Source organism: Nicotiana tabacum, chromosome 18, assembly GCF_000715075.1.
Source record: "Nicotiana tabacum cultivar K326 chromosome 18, ASM71507v2, whole genome shotgun sequence".
Classification (NCBI taxonomy): Eukaryota; Viridiplantae; Streptophyta; class Magnoliopsida; order Solanales; family Solanaceae; genus Nicotiana; species Nicotiana tabacum.
In genome coordinates, this window is record NC_134097.1 from 88,486,179 (window position 1) to 88,508,912 (window position 22,734).

At 36.4% G+C, this 22,734-nt stretch overlaps 1 protein-coding gene across 1 annotated transcript; it reads left to right on the forward strand.

The window, feature by feature from the left end:
* The first annotated feature begins 4,285 nt into the window (after positions 1 to 4,285).
* On the forward strand, positions 4,286 to 5,071 carry LOC142172579 (uncharacterized). The gene has a single exon (XM_075236229.1). It carries the CDS (start codon positions 4,286 to 4,288, stop codon positions 5,069 to 5,071), a length of 786 nt encoding a protein of 261 aa, XP_075092330.1.
* Positions 5,072 to 22,734: the final 17,663 nt, after the last annotated feature.

Sequence of the window (22,734 nt, forward strand, 5' to 3'; positions counted from 1 at the left end):
GCGAACTCCCCGTCTCAGCCTCAATTCAAAGAGTTCTCGAATTCGATTTCTATCTCATACATTCATACTTCTTATTTTGTTTGACTCACTAGGAACTCGGGTGTGTGCTGACCCCGAGTTCACCCATATACACCTGTAAAGAGACTAGCACACTAGCTTTTGTGACTTGCATGCATGCCAAAGGAAATACTATTACAGTTGTATGGGAAGAACGGGACAAGTGTTAAATAATAATTTAAAAGAAGCACCGGCTGATAGTTTTGTCATAAACAATTAGGATGACTATAAATGAATTGGTGAAAGTTACATATATCAAACAAATGTAATGTATAATAATTTCAATTATTCAAATAACACTCTTTAGGTTATCGTAAAAGGGAGCCTTGGAACAACGATTAAGTTGTCTCATGTGATTTATAGATTACGGGTTCAAGTCGTGGAAGCAACCACTAATACTTGTATTAGGGTAGGCTGTCTATATCACATGCCTTGGGTGCGACTCTTTCACGAATTATGCGTAAACGCGGGATGCTTTATGCACCGCCGGGTTGCCCCCACTCTTTAGGTTATACTATTTAATTTACTTAAATAAAATTTATAATGTGTTGTCTGTAGGCTGCGAGCTAGTCGAGCCAAACGACTAACGAGCTTATTATAATATCGAGTCAGGCCGAGCTCAGTCGAGTTTGTTCCGATGGATAGAGTTCTCTTTGACATATCATTCCCTTCGCATGTTTGATTAGAGAGATACTTTGTAATATGTTTTTTTGTTTTCTTTTTTCTTTTTTAGCGAGTCCAAGAGGGAATAAAGTATCCACTATTAAAATTATTGTACTTTCCGTTCCTTGACGAACAAAGGAAATTAAATGATAATTTACCAATACTTGCCTTCCCTTGTCCTTCTTTTCATAGTTTTCAAACAAGGTCTTTGCCTAGAACTACATAGCTCACCCTAATCACTAATATAATAGATTTCAAATTGAACATAAACTATGCGCATTACACTAATGATAAATTAGGGTCCCTACGCATTAACTTTAAGCAGAGGGTGATGATTTTCTTTTTACCAAATCATGTTTTACCAATGGATAGATAGGATGACTTGTCCTTGACTAGTGTTGATGGGAAATGGTCCTCCTTTTTTGAAACTTATGGTGACATGTGTGTGCCCCCTATACTATTCATCAATACAATTTGTACATAAAATTTTTGGACTATGGAGTATGGACCTTCCACCCACATTTATTTAGTGCAACTAGCATAAGTGCAAGCATGTGCGAAAAGATCGGAAAAACTTACTAAGTACTTAATAGTTATAATAAATTTAACTTTTATAAATTTTCCCTAGATATTTTCTTTTTTTCTAGACGGCGGTGTTTCGATTACTTTCATGCATTTAACTAATTCATGAGGTACCAATAACTCTATCATTAACTTGGACTTAAAAAGATATGAAGCATTCCCCTAATATCCTATCCGTTGAGATTCAAACCTTGATTTTCAAAGTTATCATATTAGTTCACCTCTTCCATCGATGGCCACCCAACAAAGGAAGCATATGCTACAATAAAATACTAGTATCTTACTTTGTACATGCATTAATATCAATCTTGTTTTCCCGTCCCCCCTTCTCAGGGGCGGATCTAGCCTGTCATCTACAGGTTCCCGTAAACCCAATAGCTTTTGTCCAAACAGTGTAACTGTTTTCTAAAAATTCATTAAATATCTACAAATATTTAAACGTGAACCTAATTACTTTTAAAAATTTACTCGAAGTCGTTACAGGAACCCATAAACATTAAATCTTGGATACGCCCCTGCCCCTTCTTCCCGGATCGGTTCACAAGTGTAAGGGAACTGGGCCAATATATGAGCTCTGCATAAGCAACTTAAAATGTGGAAAATTGGTAATTTAGGACAACTTAATTAAATGGGCGATTTAAGCAACTTCCCTTCATACTTCTTTGTTGAAATTTTCACTAAATTTAAGTTAGTAAATTCGTTTAGACATTTAAGCCATCAGAAACTGAAGGAATCTTGATGTGTGAAATGGGTGACTGACGGGTAATCTTTTATCAATAATCATAATAAACCAAACTAATTTTGTTACTGGGCTGACGAGTAATTCTTTTTCCCCATAATAATTGTGCTTCCGCAACCATTAAGAAATCATTTTACAATGCGGACTGCTTTAGTTTATGAATATTTGAGAATAATATGTACATTTATATAAAGGATAGGACGCGACATTGGTAAAGCATGATTGTTGTATCTTCTAAATATTGTTCCGACAATATCATTAGTTAAATGATTTTTTTCTCTTAAGGAAATTGAGTTTCAATTGATCGAAGTTCATTATTAAAAGTTCAAATGAGAAATGAACTACTCCCCCCGCTCAATCTATGTAAATGTATTCGATTGAGCACGAAATTAAAGAAATAAAGGAAGATTTTTAAAGTTTTTGATATAAAACAAACTATAAAAATTTTGGGAATAAAACTCATTAAAGATAAAAAGAGAAATTTAAAATTAAATTGTTATTAAATATAGAAAAGTATTATTTTTTGGGATATACTAAAGAATGTCAAATAAATTGGGACGAAATAATAGCTGCACACTGCGCAAGTATTGTTTATCCACACAGCAACTGTACTTGTCAAGGAATTTTTATCAACGCTTTACCTTTTCCTTTATTTATCTTTGTATGTATTTTTCTTTTTCCTTATGGTCCTTTCTTTTTCTTTTTTCTTTTTATCCCTTCACCCCTTACCAATTTCAACATCAACATAATATATAAAGCCTTAGGATGCAATAGTCAAAGGGATAGTTCACTTTAGTCACATGCATTGCTTTCCTCCAACTATTTTTTTTTCTCATAACCTGACACTTCTTTTAAATTTTTTGAAAAACAGGCCTGACGCTTATTTGATCATTTTATAAATTGGTATGGCATTATTGTCAACAAGATGTAAAGGGATTACTTAGGGATCATAAAATTTTAATAAACAATTTACAATTTATCCATTGTTAATTGCTAACCGTTACGTCCTTAACCCTTTACGTTTATATCTAGGGGCATATCTAGAGCACAAAGACTGGTTTACCGAAATCCAGTTATTTTTATTTATATCTTATATATGTACTAAGAAATTCATTAAATATTTATAAATATCATATTGTGAACCCATAAACTACTGTAAATTAAGTTGAGATTATTGTAGGAATTCATTAGCTTTAAATCTTTGTTCTGCCTCTGTTTATTTCTTTATGAGCTTTCTCCTTATATCTCTTTCTAGTAATTTCAAATTCCACAAATATCATAAAAGTGTGATAAAAAATGGTAAATAACAAATCTATAAAGAAAACAAAAACACTTTAGCTCGTACTCTTCCAATTCATTTAATTTTTCTTTTCAAGCAAATAGAAGCATTGCTTGACGGAGTTAATAAGAAGAAGAAGAAAACAGTTTAAGAGAAAAGCTATACCATTGCCAATTCGTATACCCCACTTAAAATTTCATTATTTTGGACACAAATTACTAATTTTATATATATATATATATATATATATATATATATATATATATATATATATATTGGTAAGAGGCACATCCACCTCAACATCCTCATTTCTGCTTCTTTCTGTAGAGAACTCTAGGTGTATGGGTGTACAACTGTCAATGAGCTGTAATTAACAGCTATAATTAAGTTAAGATAGGTAGGTTGTTAGTTGTATAAGTAGTTGTTAGTTAGTTGGTTATAGGATTGTACATAATTTCGTTTTTACTGTTCTTCTAATGGAACCTCTCTTCTCTCTTCTCTCCAATATCTTCTGTGTTTGAACTCGTTAGACTCCATAGTTGAGCTCTTCAATATGGTATCAGAGTTGTGCGTTAGATCCTTCAGCTCAGCAAGTAGTAGACGAGTGTCAAGCAACATTCGTTGAGTCAATTTCTCAGCTAAGAGCAAAAGTTCCAAAATTAGGGCTTTTTTTGTATCTGGATGGAACTCAACGAGCAGCTTGTTTCCTTTGAAAAATTGCGAGTACAATCCAGTGCTCGATTGTGATTTTGAGGCGTTTCTGCTGAAATTGCATCTCAATAATGCCGACAAATGAAGAAATACCATTTGCTCAAACCTCAGGTACACCAGCTGCTTAACCACAGAACCTAGAGCTTGTTCATCACAATCATCCGCTATACATTTATCCTTCAGACACTTAAGATTCTGTTCTTATCTCAATTCAACTTCAAGGTTCTAAAAATTACTCGATTTAGAGTAGATCTATGAAAATTGTTCTTCACTGTAAAAACAAATTAGGATTTGTGTTAGGAACCTGTAGAAAGGAGATGTATGATGTTAGCCTACACGAGTTGTGGGATAGGTGTAATGCAATTGTGTTAGAATGGATAATGAACACAGTCTCTCCAAGTCTAATTAGCACAATAATATATGCTTCTAATGCATATAAGGTGTGGGAAGACTTAAGAGAGAGGTTTGAAAAAGTGAATGCATCTAGAGCCTGTTATTTGCATAAGGAAATTGCCACACTTATTCAGGGAGTGTCTTCAGTATCTGTGTATTTTTCGAGATTACGTGAACTGTGGGATGACTATGAAACTCTGGATCCTTCACCCTCTTGTGGATGCCCTGAGTCTAGGCAACATGCTGAATATTATAGAGTTCAAAAATTGTATCAATTCCTGTCAGGTTTACATAAGTCTTATGAGAATGCTAAGAATCAAATTCTCATGATTAGACCACTGCCAAACATAAACCAAGCTTATGTTATGATTGTTAATGTTGAGAGCCAAATGAAAACAGGTGGAGGGAATACTAGTGGTGTTGGTACTGAAATTGGAGAACATGCTGCACTCCTAAGCAATAGAGGAGCAAGTAGAGGTGGCTACAGACCTAGAAACAACTATGGGAATGGGAAGGTTCCCCCTTATTGTGAATACTTCAAGTTCAAGGGTCACACAAAGGATAGTTGCTATACGCAACATGGTTATCCAGTTGATTTCAAGTATAAAAGAAAGGATGAGGACCTAACAACTATGCCAACAATGTGATCAATACTAATTCAACATCTTCAGCACTTGATATGCAGCAGAATCTGTCTTAGTCTAGTTGTCAGGATGCTGGGAGCTCTTCAACTACACAATTCTCATCACCTGCTCAATTCTTCATGCCAGAACAATACTCTCAGATTTTGCAAATGCTGAACCAAGGAAAAGAAGTTGAACATGTAGCCAACACATCTAAAGTAGGACCTGCAGGTATTACTACATCCCTTATGTCTAATCTAGTTGACAATAACTGGATAGTTGACACATGGGCTACTAACCACATAGTACACAACTTGGAGTTACTTAGTAAATTCAAGGAGTTGACAGGTTTGGAAATAAACAAAGTACATCTACCAACTGGAGAACAAGTAATTATTCAGAAAACTGGTGATTCATATATTTTTCAAGATAGAACTCTTCATAATGTTCTATACATTCCATACTTCAAGTATAATTTGTTATCAATCTCTAAGATCATCAAAGAGCTAAAATGTCTAGCAGTATTCTTTTCTGATTTCTATTTATTTCAGGAACTCTTTGGTGGGAAGGTGATAGGGATTGGTAGGGAGGATCAGAGTCTCTATATACTGAAAGCCAGTTCACAAGGAGGACTCAATCTTGATTCTGCCAGTAAACATAGTCTGCCTGCCTCATATGTAAATAGCTCATGTGTAAATAACATTTTTAGTTTCAGTACTAAGAATAAAACTGAGGATGAACATACATCTTGTGATAGCATATCTTTGTGGCATAGGAGGCTTGGACATCCACCTTTGAAAGTTTTGGGAAGTATTAGTACTCTGAAAAACTTACATGTGAAAGATCACAATTGTACTGTATGTCCTATTGCCAAGCAAATAAAATTACCCTTTTTCTTAAGTAATAGTAGTTATATTTCTGCATTTGATCTTATCCATGCATGTTGATGTTTGGGGACCATATAGAGTTCCAAAACATGATGGTAAGAGATACTTCATGACCCTGGTAGAAGACTACTCAAGATATACTTGGATCTTTTTAATGAATAATAAGTCTGACTCTGTTGTTATTCTAAGAGATTTTCTTGTATTGATCAATACTCATTTTAATTGTGTTGTTAAGTGTTTCAGAACAGACAATGGATCCGAGTTCTTCAATGAGCAGGTAAATCAGCTACTTAAGGAACATGGAGTGATTCATCAAAGTTGTTGCATCTACACACCTCATCAGAATGGGGTGGTAGAAAGAAGACACAGATATATCTTGGATATGGTTAGAGCCTTGAGGTTTTAGGCATTCATTCCCTTAAAGTTTTGGGGAGAATGTGTCACAACTGCAGTGTATCTTTTGAATAGGCTACCTACCATTCTTCTATAGGGCCAATCTCTATTTGAGCAACTGTTTTCCAAAGCTCCTTCCTTACAGCATTTAAAGATATTTGGTAGCTTATGTTATGCCACTAATGTGAAGAAAACTGACAAGTTATGTCCTAGAGCAATACCTGTTATGCATTTGGGGTATTCTGTTACTCAAAAAGGCTATCATTTGTATGATCTCAGTAGTAAAGACTTTTTTGTTGGTAGAGATACAGTCTTCAAGGAAGACATCTTTTCTTTCAGAGATATGAAGTCTCAGATCACATCTTTATTTCCTATTCTAGAACTTAAAATGTCTGATCTTGTATCCTCTGCCATTTCTGAGGAGACTTTTCCTTCCTCTTCTTCTCCTGCTTCTCCTGGTATCTCTCTTCCACCATATTCTCCTGGTATCTCTCCTTCTTCTTCTCCCAGTTCTTTATTACCCTCTCAGCCTGTGGTTCAGCCAGCTGTAGAGGATCACAGAAGATCTTCTAGACCCTCTAAACCACCTGTGTGGATGCAGGACTATGTAGTGAAGTCTAAGCTGTCTTCATGCCCTTATCCTATCTCCTCCTATATTTGTTATGATCACCTCTTCCCTACCAACAAAGCTTCCTTGGCTGCTTACTAAGCAGTTCTTGAGCCTTCATCCTATGCTGAAGCATGCAAAGATCCTCTCTAGGTTGATGCTATAAAGGCAGAAATAGCAACACTTGAAGAAAACCAAACTTGGGACATAGTTGACTTGCTTCAGGAAAAATCTCTCATTGGTTGAAAATGGGTGCTCAAGGTGAAATACAAATCAAATGGAGAGGTTGAACGATATAAAGTCAGGCTTGTAGCAAAAGGCTATAGTCAACAGAAAGGATTGGACTATAATGAGACATTCTCTTCTGTGGCCAAAATGGTTACAGTAAGGTCTGTGGTGGCTCTAGCAGCAGCTTCTCACTGGTACTTATTTCAGATGGATGTGCATAATGCATTTCTCCAATGGGATCTTTCTGAAGAAGTCTTTATGCAAATTCCAGATGGCTTTTCAAGCTAGGGGAGTATCAGAAGGTATGCAAGCTCAACAAGTCCTTGTATGAGCTCAAACAAGCTCCTAGACAGTGGAACTTGAAGTTAACAGAAGCTCTGTTGGATATGGGGTTCAAACAGTCTCATAATGACTATTCTCTCTTTACACGACAAAAAGGATCAAATCTGGTGGTCATTAGGGGTGTTCATGGTTCGGTTTGGATCGGTTTTTTCCTAAAAAGAAATCAAACCAAGTAAGTCGGTTTTTCAAATATTATAACCAAACCAATTAAGTCGGTTTTTTCTCGATTCGGTTTATGTCGGGTTTTGTCGGTTTTTCGGTTATTTGTCGGTTTTTTCTTAAATATAAGACATACACTACTAAACACATATTCCGGCGATCACATTTTTAATGTAACACTATCAAATCAATTGCCCTTTGAGAAATCTATTATTTACTAAGATATATTGATGATAATTGAATCAAAATAGTGTTGAATAATTTAAGGACTCAATTAAAAATATATATTTTTTAACATGAAATGGATTCTTACACTTAACAAAAGAAAATTATCAATCAAACTAAAATGTAAAGGTAAAGAACTGTACTAAAAGTACAAACGATTAACATTCATCATAAAATTTTTGAAACTTTATATAAAAATACACACACATATATATATATATATATATATATATATATATATATATATATATATATATATATATATATATATATATATATATATATATATATATATATATATATATATATATATATATATATATATATATATATATATATATATAGAGAGAGAGTACTCTTATAGTCGGTTTGGTTCAGTTTTTTTCGGTTATTTTGTGATTAAAATCAAAACCAAACCAAATTTGATCGGTTTTTAAAATTCAAAACCAAAACCAAACCAAACCAAAAAGTATCAATTTTTTTGGTTAGTTTGGTTTGGTTTTCGGTTTGGTTCGATTTTTCGGGTTTTTTTGAACACCCCTAGTGGTCATACTATGTGGATGATCTCCTAGTAATAGGAACTAACTTGAAGCTGATTGAGCAAGTGAGGAAGGACTTACAATTCAGATTCAAAATGAAAGGCCTTGGGGAATAAAAATACTTCTTGGGCATTGAATTTTCTAGATCAGAAAAAAGGAATTCAAGTGTGCCAAAGAAAGTATGCACAACTATTTTCTGAACTAGGTTTGTTAGGTGGAAAGCCAGTAACTACTCCACTAGAGTTCATTCACAAGCTAACCTCTATGGAATTTGATAAGGTTGTCACCAAGAATGGTAGTGATAATGACAATGAACTTGAAGACAAAGTGAAATATCAGAGAATAGTAGGCAGACTCTTACCTGACATAACCTTTGTGGTTTAAGTACTTAGTCAGTTAATGCATGCTCCTAAACAGTCTCACATGACTGCTGCCATGAGAGACATCAGGTATATTAAGGGAACTCCAGGTCTAGGTCTGTTCATGCCAGTAGATGGAAGTTTGAAGTTGACTGCCTACTTTGATTCAGACGGGGTGCTCGTGTGGAAACAAGAATATCATTAACGAGTTATGTGATCAAGTTCGGAGAAACTTTGATATCCTGGAAATCAAATAACCAAGGAATGTCGCGCCCCTTTTTTCTCGCGAAATCGGGGTTGTGACATTTGGGAGGACAACTCGTCCCCTTTTGGGAGTTGGGTTTTGGAATTTGAAGAGTCGCCACCTAATGATTAAGTGCATTAGGACACTAAGAAGGGTTTGAGTTTGAAGAACCAGAGTTCGGGTAAGGGCTAGAAATTATCTCGGGGGGAAGGTGTTAGGCACCCCTCAAGATCCACTAGTGTGGTTCCCGGCCATGTTACAATTATGACTTCACATAATCAAGTAAGAAATTAAGGGCCTCAAATAGAAGGGGATTTTCACATATTATTGCAAGCAAATTGAAAGTTTGAAGAGAATAAAGAAAGCAGAAATTTTTCGGACAATAAAACAAGTTAAAAGAAAGGGGGGTCCTAGGTTCAAACAATATGGATCACATCAATGCAATACCCGGCAATCACTCCTCAGAAGAGGGGTTGCACGTGGTATTAGCGCACCGGTAATCACATCCATATCTACCCCTTCCACCCCGTTAAGGTAGTAAAGCGCAGAATGGTGTTGTTACTTATTGCATGCTAGTACCCGCCCCAATCCTTATCAGTCCCGGAGGCATTTGGAACTACTAGTCCTAAAGGGAAGGGAAATTTGGCTTTCCAGAGTTTTAAAAGGATAAAATTCTAGGGCGACAATCAAAACATATAAGGCAGGTATGGGGAGAACACATAACAGTTTAAAGGGCTCAAATAGGCATCCTCAACTTAAAGAGAGATTGTTTAGCATGTCTTGCATGTACTGGTTATGGTCTGAATTAAATTAAAGTGTAGGATAGGCTGATTCATCACATATTTCTCAGATGAGGAGTCCGAATTTGCCTTTCCTGGTTGTGATTTATCAAAGACTGATGCAGTTAATCAGTTATATACTGGCTTGCCTAGGTGAGACTTATAGGCATGATATCTACCAGTGCTTACTCCGATTTTAAAGAAGGCTTACTGATTGCGGAAAACACATAAGTTCTGCAGATGTTAGATGACATTACTACTGATTATAGACTTGTAGATGAAATAAACGAATCCGATTCAACTAGTTACTCCTATAGGATTGATTTCTAGGCGTCGTTGATTTTAAGACGATTATAAAAGTGCAGGGAGTCCTATAGACATGGTATCTAGAAGGCAGTTGATTATTGTTTTAACCTATAACCGTTTGCCTAATGATTGATAAAAAATGCAGAAGTGCAGAAACTATAAGCAGGATTTCTATATGCCATGCACGAGTGAAGAAAACTTATAGGCAGGATTTCTATATGACGTGCATGAATGCAAAAAACTTATAGGCAGGGTTTCTGATGCAGAAATGCAGAAAACTTATAGGCAGGATTTCTATATGACATGCATGAATGCAGAAAACTTATAGGCAAGATATCTATATGATATGCGAAAGTGTAGAACTTGTGAATAGTAACGCCTATGAGCATACTGTCTACCCTTTGCATACATAAGTGACCCTCCCCTTTTCACTAGAACCCCATAAGTTATTACAATATATTACAGACCAGAATGAATTAAGAAAAGTAAAATTACATCAGAAATTAAGCTACAACCAAGGAGCCTAATTCAGACTCAAAGTCTAACAATATGAGGTGAACCAACTTCCAGGATTAGGTTTCCAAAGCCTTATCTTATTTGGGAAGTGTCAAAGTTCCTCAAGAGCCTCAAATGGACTCCGAGCAGTGCTTATAACCCAAATATATTGCAGAATTAAGAGCATAGTGCAGTGTGGAAATGCCAGCCCTCAGATGTCCAAGTTCAGAGGGAACTCAAGGTCCCAAAGAAAGGCTCATAAGGGGGGGGCAAAACTTAGAATCTAAGAGTAAGTGTAAGTGCATAGAGGGGGAATTAGGGAGAGCCATGGCAGGCTAGTGGTCATGCCCAGCAATCAGGAGTGCTGGCACACCCACGACTAGCCTATTAGCCACATTTTGAGAGTTGGGATCCATTGAGGATCAGGTTCAGACCTAAGCAGCAATTTGGATACTGTCAGGCCATGAACCTTAACTCAAACACATAGAAGGGAGTGGGGGTATAGGGAGCTCATAACAAACAGCAGATGCAAATAGAGAGTAGCATACTCAATACATAATATGAATAGCAAAGTATACAGGAGTGTAGCAACTGTAAAATAAACATATAGGGATGGTGCTGAAATCGAAATTAAGGCATACCAATTTTAGGGAAACAAATAAGTGAAAGCTGAAGTCTTGTAAACCAAATTGCAAGCAAAAAGTACAAATGATCTCAGAAGAGAGTAGAGTATTGAAAGAGTATTATAATTGAGAGGTGTATGTGTACAAGTGTTGAATTCGAAGTGTTGAACTGAAGGTTCAAGGTGTGTAAGTGCAGAAGGGTCGTGCCCCTTCTATAGTGCAGAAAACAAGTAAGAAAAGGTAAGGGAATAGTTTGCAATCAATCACACAGAATCTCCCTTCAGTTAAGGGATTATGATTTCAAATGGGTAGAAGATAATTATGTAAAGAATTGGATTAAAATCTTTTCCAAAGTAGTACAAGAAGGGCAAATACATAGAAACTCTTTAAGGAAAGAGTTTGATAGCAACATGGTTTGTGCAAATAAGGAAAGGCAATGAATCATCAGCCAGTAAAAATCAGAAATTGAGTTTTGGTATGAATGAATCCAACCAGAAAAGGTGAAGAAAGGTTTAATTAAAGAAAAACAGTAACAATCAATCAAACCCTATTAAAAGGAATTCGGAATCAATCGATAGTTGGCAAAACCTCTTTTAAAGGAAGAATTCCTCATATATAAAGCATACAGACATGTCAAACAAGAAAGAACTGTCATGCTAATTAGAAAGAATCTAGCATAGGAAAGTTCAGAGTCACAAACAAAGAGGCCCAAATTCAGTACATAGACTCAGACTTAGTTCGAGAGAATCCAGGGTTCCATAATAGAACCCTAGTCCAAACATAAGATCAAACTCACCAAAAACCCCAAATCCTAGGGTTTTCAACTCGAGTCAGATGCAGAGACGAGAAGACACATAACTGAAACAGGCTCAGAGGTCTCTGTCAAAGGCTCATGAGAAAACAAACAGGTAAAATAGCAGGTTCGAAACAAACATAGTGAAAAAGCTGCTTTGAAGCATAAAAAACATGTTTTAAGAAAAGCTTGGAACTTAAACAAGTTCAGAAGACAAAGAGGTAGCATAAACTTAAGGAAACAGTAAATGAAACATGTTTAGAAAAAATTCAAACAAAGTCCAGAAGAAGGCAAATAAGAACTAAGAGCTTAGTAGAAATTACAGTAAAAGAACACAGGGTTAAACGAACGCATAAGATAAACGTGTGAAAGCATGATATAGAAACCAGTAGAAGAAAGAACGGAGCACAGTAGAAGAATATGCATAATAAGGCGAACCTAAGAACAAAGGAGAAGGACATGCGAGGTAGAAAAGAGAACATAAAAACATAGCATAGATAGATTCACACAAAGAAAAGAAGAAGAGGAGTCAGAAAACATTTTAAAACTTTTCAGAAACCCTAAATCGAAGAGAAACAAATTTTGAAAGAGAAGATTGGGGAAAACGTTTTAAAATTCCAGTAGAACACAGATATAGCATATATCTAAGAAAACAACTAGAGAGAACCTCGAATAGGTTAGGGTTTCAGAGAAACCCTAGAAATGAGAAAGGCTTGGAAGAAAATCTGATCCTGAATCGAAAAAGACTCGTATTGCTTGAACACGCCGGAATAATGGCCGGAGGAGCCATAGATCTACAGATCTGAGAAGGATCTGAAGAGAGTCATCGGAGTTGGGCCTCAAAGCTTCGAACATCCATGGTTTGATGGTGGAGGGGGGTGAGTACCAACCATCCATGGCCTGAGAAGCCACAGATTTCGGTGGAAACATGGTAGAGTAAGGTGGGAGATGGCTAGGGTTTCAGAGAGCTTGAGAGTGTTTTTGAGAGACGAAGGGTTTTAAAGCGACGGGTCAGGTGAGAATGAGGGAGATTAGGGTAGTCGTTTAGGAGTTAAAAAGGAAAGGGCTAGTTTTGGCCGTTGATCTTGAGTGATCAACGGTCCAGATTTTAGTGGTATGTATGGAACGGGTTGGGTTATTTAAAATCGGGTCGCGGGTTGGGTTAAATTTGGAATTGGGTTGGTTTTAATTTGGGCGGAATTGGGGTTAAAATTGAAAGGAAATGAGGCTGTAATTGAAATAGAAATAGGCTAAATATTAAATAGCCAGTTTTTCCTTTTTATTTATAAAAATAGTAATGATGATTTTAAAAGTAAATTAAAAGTACCGAGCCAACAAATAATATATAAATATCAATTTAAAAATACTGAAACAAATTTTACAATTATAAAATGCTATTATTCTTAAAATAGGCTAGAATTGCAATTATATGCAATTTAGTCTTTTAAATACCAAATAAATTTGTAAAAATGTACAAAAAATTATCTTAGCTATATTTTGGTATAAATATGGGAATAAAATAAATTATTCACCAAAATTAATGATTTTGGGAATAATTATGGATTTGTACTGCTAAAATGGATAGTAAATTGATTTTAAAAACTCTTCAAAAGATTGGAAAAATACTGAAACACTTCGGTATGCTTATGTATGCATGTATATGCTATTTTAAAAGTATTTTGTATATAAAAGTACATAGGAAAAAAATGGGTATCAACAAGGAACAGTCTCAAGAAGCTCAGCTGAAGCAGAATTCAGAAGCATGGCCACAACAGTAGCAGAATTTATATGGCTAACAGGACTATTTAGAGAGCTTAACATTGAGGTTGAAGTTCCAATATACCTTTTTTGTGATAGCAAAACTGCTATTCAAATTGCAGTTCATCCCATCTTTCATGAAAGGACAAAGCATATTGACATAGACTGTCACTTTGTGAGGAAAAAAATTCAGGAAAGTCTGACTCAAACGCAGCATATTGGAACCAAAGAACAACTTGCAGATGTGCTAACAAAGAGCCTGTGTAGTCCACAACATGAGTACGTAGTGAGCAAGCTGGGAATGAAGAACCTGTTTTCATCCCTCAGCTTGAGGGGGAGTGTAGAGAACTCTAGGTGTATGGGTGTACAGATGTCAATGAGCTGTAATTAAGTTAAGATAGGTAAGTTGTTAGTTGTATAAGTAGTAGTTAGTTATTTACTTATACCACTGTACAGATTTCATTTTTATTGTTCTTCTAATGGAACCTCTCTTCTTCTTCTTCTCTCTTCTCTCCGATAACTTCTATGTTTGAACTCGTTAGACTTTATACCTGAGATCTTCAACATAAACCTCGTGTAATAGCCTGCAAATCGCACTAGGCAACCCCTGTGTGGCACGCTCAACCTAGAAGGCATTGAGGGGGGATTCGATCCCAGGTCATCTATATGGATGACCACCCTCCAAACCAACTGGGCAACCCCGAAGGGTTAATTTTGTACTCCCTTTGTTTCAATTTATGTGAACCTATTTGACCGGATACGGAGTTTAAAAAAATGAAGACTTTTGAAATTTGTGGTCCTAAATAAGTCAAAAAGGGACCCAGAGTATTTGTGCGGTTATAAAAGCTTCTCATTAATGGTAGAACTGGAAGTTTAAGCTAAATTATTTCAAATTTAGAAAGAGATCATTCTTTTTGGAACGAACCAAAAAGAAATAGAGATTCACATAAACTGGAACGGAGGGAGTATATATTATGTATCATGTAGAGCTGAGAATTTTTCATAATAATAAATCCACAAAATTACTACTCGTTTGTTTTAATAAATCCACAATTAATTCGATTCTTATTATATAAAATTTTAGCTTAACATTAGAACCTTTTTCAGTCGAGTGAGTGGCTTTTCGACTTTAATTGGATAGTTTAATCCATTCTGGTCACTACGTACAAAGAACGTCCTTTTAAAGATCAACACAGTCCTTAGGAAATCTTTCATTGTCAGAAGTAAATCTAAAGCAAAACATGTTTCATTCTAATGTTCAGTAACAAACATAGGAGTAACTATGATCTAGGTGTATCGGGAAAAATTGAGTTTACATATTAAAGTGGAATAAAGATGACGTATCAAGATACATAGACTAGTCAAAGAGTTACAGCTGGCAAAGAGACACGAGTTGCAATAGATACGAGCAAAGGCAAAGGAAGAGGCACGGGCAGATATTCAAAGGACTCGGCGCCCATATCTATTTAAGTCATTTAGGTCCAGGAATCAAGGGGAATGAATCTGACAATATATAAGAGTACAGATACAGTATTTAGTGAGCATTAAATACTGAATACGTTAGAAAATCTGTATTAAATACAATGATTGTGTAATGTAGCATTCAATGTCTTTAATTACTCAGAATAGCCTTATTATGACAAGGGCAAAACGCATATCTCCCAAATAGCTATAAAAGGGAGATAACTGATCAATTGTATGGACACGAAATACTATCTGAATATATTGATTTACTTATTTTTCTTCTGATTATATTATTGCTAGCCAAATTACTTTCTTTCATAAATTCTTTTGATTATCAGTAACCTGAGTTCTTCTAAATTAAAGTTTTGACCGAAATCCCATTTTTTGGTTAAACAAATTGGTTCCGTTACCGGGAATCTGATAATCTATTCTCTTTTAGCTTAACTTCTCTTGTTGTATCAACCATGTCGAACAACAATGACGACATTCAAGGAAACCGAGAAAACCAACAGGATCAGGGTAATCCACAGAATACTAACACCCTGGTCTCTTCTCCACGAGATTCTCCTCGGCGGTCTCGTGAAGGCACTCCTGAGGGATCTCATACGAATAGACACGCTCAATTTGAAAATGCTGAGGCTATCGATGGAGCTTTGCAAAAACTAATTGCTGCACAGGCCAATAAAGCTCCTGAGGCATGTGTTAACCAGTTACCTGCTGCAACACCCACACCCACTCTAAATAACAACACTTTGGAGAACCCTCGTTTCGGGCTTGTTAACTCAGGTAGCGGTGGAACTTCCAGTGAACCATAGGAGGGAGAACCAGGTAATTTAATCAATTCTGATTTACAAAATTTAGTACTAACATTGTAGAAACAGCTCAAGGAGCAAAGTGACCGCATAGAGCAAATACCCGGGGTGCCGCCCGTAATCAAAGGGGTAGATATGGATAAATATTCACAGCAAACCTGGAAACCAAGTGCTACTCCCCTACCAATTTCAAAGAAATTCAAAATGCCTGATATTCCAAAATATGATGGAACAGCAGACCCACGAGATCACGTGACTGCATTCACAATAGGCGTAAAAGGCAACGACTTGACTAAGCAGGAGATTGAATCAGTATTAGTCAAAAAATTCGGTGAAACATTCACCAAGGGAGCATTAACATGGTATTCTCTTTTACCCAAAAATTCTATAAATTCTTTTGCTGAGCTTGCAGATTCTTTAATCAAAGCACACTCGGGAGCTCAAAAAGTCGAAAAAAGAATGGAAGATATTTTCAAGATCAAGCAAGGGGACTCAGAATTGCTTAGAGAGTTCGTGGACAGATTCCAATGTGAAAGAATGACATTACCACGTGTACTAGATAATTGGGCATTTATAGCTTTCACAAGCAATTTGAATGAAAAAAGCTCAGAAGCTACGAGGCGACTCAAAGAAAGCCTTCGTGAATTCCCAACTACAACGTGGAATAACGTTTACAACAGGTATAGCACGAAGCTGAGGATAGAAGAAGATACTGTTCCACGACTTCAAAAAGAAGAAAAGGTAAGTTCGAGATGTGCGGAGACCGAAAAAAATCCGGTAAAAACAGGTACGAGCCATACATGGGACCTACGGGAAAAGACTCACGATAAAAGTAGGACAATCAAAGGTATGATCACAGATCAAGGAATAGAGAGTCAGGTTCTTCATCAAGATTTAGAAACGATCGAAATACCTATGAGTCACTAGATAATGATAGAAATTTGAATGCGAGATTTGGCGGTTATAGTTTCAACATGAGCACTTCCGAGCTCGTAGCTATTTTGAGGAGCATGGGAGATAAGGTATGATGGCCAAAAGAGATGAGATCGAATCCAAACAGGAGCAACCCTGATCATTGGTGCGAGTTTCATAATGACCATGGGCATAAAACGGCAGATTGTAGGTTTTTACAAAGTGAAGTTGATCATTTATTAAAACAAGGATATCTCACTGAGTTGTTCAGTGAGAAAGGTAAGTAAGCTTACATGAAGAACAGGCAGGAGCCCCCGAAGCCACCTTCTCCCATAAGAACCGTCAACGTTATAAGCGAAGGTGAAGACATCAATGGCATATCATACACTGCAGCTAACAAAATTTCCAAAGTTACAATCACCCAAGGGAAACGGGTGCGGCATGTCATAGAGGAAGAAAGCATTACATTTGATGATGCAGATGGCGTATTAACCCCTCATAACGATGCACTGGTAATATCTCTAATTGTACATGATACTAATGTAAAACGAGTTTTGATTGATCCAGGTAGTTTCGTGAACATTATTTTGCTAAGAGTATTACGTGATATGTAAGCAGAAGATAGAATAATACCAAAGGTGCATACTCTATCTAGATTTGACAATTCTAGTGTTGTGATGAACGGAGAGGTAACACTCACCACATTCGCAGAAGGAGTCGTCAAGGATACAAAGTTTCAAGTAGTAGATATGGAGATGGCTTACAATATGATCCTTGGGAGACCATGGATCCATGAAATGGATGTTGTTCCTTCAACCTTGCATCAAGTCATTAAATTTCCATCACCCTGGGAGTATGTCAAATTCATGGAGATCAACATACATCCAGGAGCATCAATTCTGTAGCAGATTCAAGTACGAAAAATGAAGGAAAATAGCAATCACAGAAGACAGTTAAGGACACCACAACACAAACCTCAACTGAACACGGACGAACAGATGTGGATTCAAGGCCTGACACCATTCAAGAACCAGAAGAAAATGAAAATATCAAAACAACAATTGAGGAATTGGAGCCTGTTGTGTTATTCGCTCAATGGCCTGATAAGAAAGTCTACGTAGGGCCAATCTTAGCCAAGGCATGAGAGGTGATGACTCTCAAATTAAATGAAGACCCACCATACCCTCCTGTCAAGCAAAAGAAAAGAAAGCAAGGAACTTTCAAGAATCAGGTGATTCAAGAAGAGGTTCAAAAATTGTTGAAGATTGAATCCATCCGCGAGGTAAAGTATCCTAATTGGTTAGCCAATACTGTTGTAGTTCCAAAGAAGAACGGTAAGTGGCGAGTTTGTGTAGATTACACAGACCTGAATAAAGCTTGCCCTAAAGATTCATTTCCCCTACCACATATAGATCAGCTGATTGATGCAACTGCAGGGCATGAACTATTAAGCTTTTTAGATGCATATTCAGGTTATAATCATATCAAAATGAATCCGGGAGATGAAGAAAAAACTTCATTTATAACAGACAGAGGGACTTACTATTATAAAGTAATGCCTTTTGGTCTCAAAAACGTTGTTGCAACATATCAGAGGCTGGTTACTAAAATATTTCAAGAACATTTGGGAAAAACCATGGAGGTTTATATAGATGATATGCTCGTTAAAACTCAGCATTCAAGAGATCACATATCACACATGTCTGATACTTTTCAAATTCTGCGCAAATTTAATATGAAGTTAAATCCTGAGAAATGTGCATTTGGTGTTGCGTCAGGTAAGTTTTTAGGGTTTCTTGTTTCTAACCATGGTATTGAAGTAAATCCCGCACAGATTAAGTCCATTGAAGAAATCCCTGATATGCTTTCAAGTAAAAAAGAAGTTCAGAGATTAATAGGAAGAAATGCAACCTTGGGAAGATTCATTTCCAAATCATCAGAAAAGTGCTTTAAATTCTTTTCAGCTCTTAAAAAGCAGGATTATTTTGAATGGAATGAGGAATGTCAGCAGGCACTCAGAAATTTGAAAACGTACTTATCAAATCCACCATTGCTGGCAAAACCAAAGGTTGAGGAAAGACTTCTTATTTACCTTGCTGTTTCTGAAGTAGCGGTAAGTGCTGTTTTAGTCCGAGAAGACCAAGGTAAACAATCTCCGATCTATTATGTTAGTAAATCTTTGTTAGATGCAGAGTCACGATATCCTCAATTGGAAAAGCTTGCACTTGCATTAATCATGACATCTAGGAAATTAAGACCTTACTTTCAGTGTCACCCTATTGCTGTAGTAACTGCTTATCCCTTACGTAATATATTGCATAAGCATGAGTTATCAGATAGATTGGATAAGTGGGCTATAAAATTAAGTGAATACGAAATTATATACCAACCTAGAACTGCTATAAAATCTCAAGTGTTAGCTGATTTCATGGCTGATTTTAGCCAAGGGATGCAATTAGAAGCAGATAAAGAATTACAGGTGTTCAATGGAGCTAACCCAGGAACTTGGACTTTATTCACTAATGGTTCATCTAACGTAAAAGGTGCAGGTTTGGGGATCGTATTGGTACCACCTACGGGTGAAATCATTTGACAAGCTATCAAATGCCATTCTATAACTAACAATGAGGCGGAATATGAGGCTATGATTGCAGGTTTAGAAGTGGCACGAGAACTCGGCATAAATTAGATTACAATCAAAAGCGATTCACAACTCGTAGTCAATCAAATGTTGAGGACTTATACGGCCAGGGAAGTAAGGATGCAACAATACTTAGCGAAGGTACGGGATTTGATAAAACAATTTCAAACCTGGAAAGTAACATTAATACCAAGGGATGAAAATGTTGAAGCTGACGCCCTAGCTAATCTTGCATCTGCGGCAGATGTGTCAAGCAATGAAAATGCTTCAGTTATTCATTTGTTTCATTCAGTTCTCGACCTCGATAAGAATGAGGTAAATTTTAATAACTTAACTTAGGATTGGAGGAACGAGATTGTTGCTTTTTTGCAGTATGGTACCGTCCCTGAAGATAAAAGAAAAGCTCATGCGCTTCGAAAAAAGGCTGCTCGGTATTGCTTAAAGCAAGGCAATCTTTACCGAAAAATGTTCGGTGGTCCCTTAGCAAGATGCCTCGGACCTTCTAAAACGGAGTACGTAATGAGGGAAATACACGAGGGGAATTGTGGGAATCACGCAGGCGGAAGATCATTGGTAAGAACCCAAATTAGGGCAGGGTATTATTGGCCTAAATGGAAGAAGAAGCAGAGAGTTTCATGGCTAAGTGCGATAAATGTCAAAGGTACGGTAACAATATGCATAGACATGCGGAGTTACTACATCCGGTCATTGCACCGTGGCCATTTATGAAATGGAGAATGGATATCGTGGGTCCATTACTACAAGTAAAAGGACAGGTAAACTTTTTGCTCGTACTCACTGATTATTTTACTAAATGGGTAGAGGCAGGGGCATTCAAATAGGTGCGAGAAAAGGAAGTGAAAGATTTACATTTGGCAGAATATCATATGCCGATTCGGTGTACCAAAAGAGATCATGTGCGATAATGTCCCTCCGTTTATAGGAGCTCAAATCACGGAATTCTTTTAAAGTTCGCAGATTAAAAGGATCGCGTCTACGCCTTATCATCCGGTGGGTAATGGGCAAGCAGAATCAACAAATAAAGTCATTATCAACAATTTGAAGAAGCGTTTAGATGAATCAAAAGGTAATTGGCCAGAAATGTTACCTGGTGTTTTATGGGCATATCGCACAACCGCAAAAAACAAGCACAGGAGAAACACCATTTTCGTTGGTTTATGGAGCAGAAGATTTAATTCCCGTTGAGATAGGAGAGCCAAGTACGAGGTTTACGCAGGCAACAGAAGAGTCTAATGACGAAGAAATGCGTGTAAATCTTGATTTACTTGAAGAAAGATGGGAAGCTGCATTAATAAAAATGGCAGCACAGAAGCAAGTCATAGAACGGTACTACAACTGAAGAGCACACCTTAGATTCTTCAAAATTGGGGACTTCGTGCTCAAAAAGGTTTTCCAATCTACGAAGGCAGCTAATGCGGGTAAATTAAGTCCAACATGGAAGGGAACCTATAGAATTCATGATATTGCAGGTAAAGGAGCATATGAACCGGAAACAATGGATGGAAAAATACTACCTTCACATTGGAATGTTGTTCATTTGAAGAGATACTACTTCTAAGGAATACCCACGGTCAGGTATCTATGTTTTAAAATTCTATTTTCGAATTGTTAAAATTTTACTAATGATTTTAGATGATAGGCAAAAAGCTAGCCCGTACTAAATGATGAGCCACGACCTGCAAGGCACGTGGAATATATTAAACTTCCCGGCCCAGGGTTACAAATATTCTGATAGAAATTCAAAACAGGTTAAGCAGTCTTCATCTATAATCGCACCTCCAAGTCCCGTATGTTTTTCCTTTTTCAAGGAAAGGACCAAATGAGAGGAATAATCAAGTGCTCGAAGCTTCATACTTCAACACTCAAACACTTGAGGGACTACATAATATACACAGAGCATGTGTGTAAAGAAGGCAAAGAAGTCAAGTGCAGAGTAAAAGTCACGAAGTCACGAACTAAGGCCAAAGAAAACCTTACTATAGTTAGGGTAAAGGGTACGTACTGAAACGGGTTATAAATAAAAACCTCGTGTTTATTATTTTTACTTTTTTAAAGAAAAAAAAAGAAATTGATCTGAGTGTAAATAAAAACCTTATCGTCACTTTGAAGGTATTCCCCTTCTCTTTTTTCTTTTTCTATCTTTGAGGATTCTTATTTCCTTTTCCCCTTTTTAGGCCAACCTTATCGGCACAGAGATGATGAAAAGAGTTGCCCACTCAGATCAATTAGTGCGTGATGGCAAAGAAGTCAAGTGCAGAGTAAAAGTCACGAAGTCACGAACTAAGGCCAAAGAAAACCTTACTATAGTTAGGGTAAAGACTATGTACTGAAACGGGTTATAAATAAAAACCTCGTGTTTATTATTTTTACTTTTTTAAATCTGTTACAAGAAAAACAGTTACGAGAAAGTTATAGATGTAATTCAAATACATGTAAAGTGTTATTCAAAACTAGACAAGGTTCAAATTAAAACTTGTCAAAGTTATTTCAAAGAAACATGTGTGTTCCTATTTCTTTTATCGTATGTTAAACACCATTATGAATTTGAGACGGCTTCTTCATTAAATGTCGAATATAAAAGGGCCCTCTTTTATAAAACTTATGTTTAAATTAATTAGTCATAAGTTTAACAGAAGCATTTTTGAAGAATAAAAATGCAAATTATTCTGTAAGTCCTTAGAAATAAAGGCAAGAATAAAGTAAACAGAAGTTCAAGATAATAACAAGAAAACTTCTTAATATTTTAAAAAAAAACTTAAGACTAAGTACGTACTTAGTTGTAAAGCTACGAATTATTTATATAAATTGCCCCATGAAAAGGTCTGGGGACTTGCATTTCCAAAATAAACCCTCAAATGAAACCAAGGGTTTGATCACAATTTTCCAAATAAAACAAAAACAAAGATATTCAAACAACTAAAGCTGGTCACTGAGAAGTTGAAGGTACTGAAGCAGGAGTATCAATAGTTGCGGGATCAACTTGACTTGCAGCAACAGGCTCGACTGGGCTTGAAATAGTTGGGACCCGTATCGACTTCAACATTCACGGAAGCTTCGGCCACGGGAGAAGGAAAATCTTGAGTTTGCTGGCTTTCTCAAT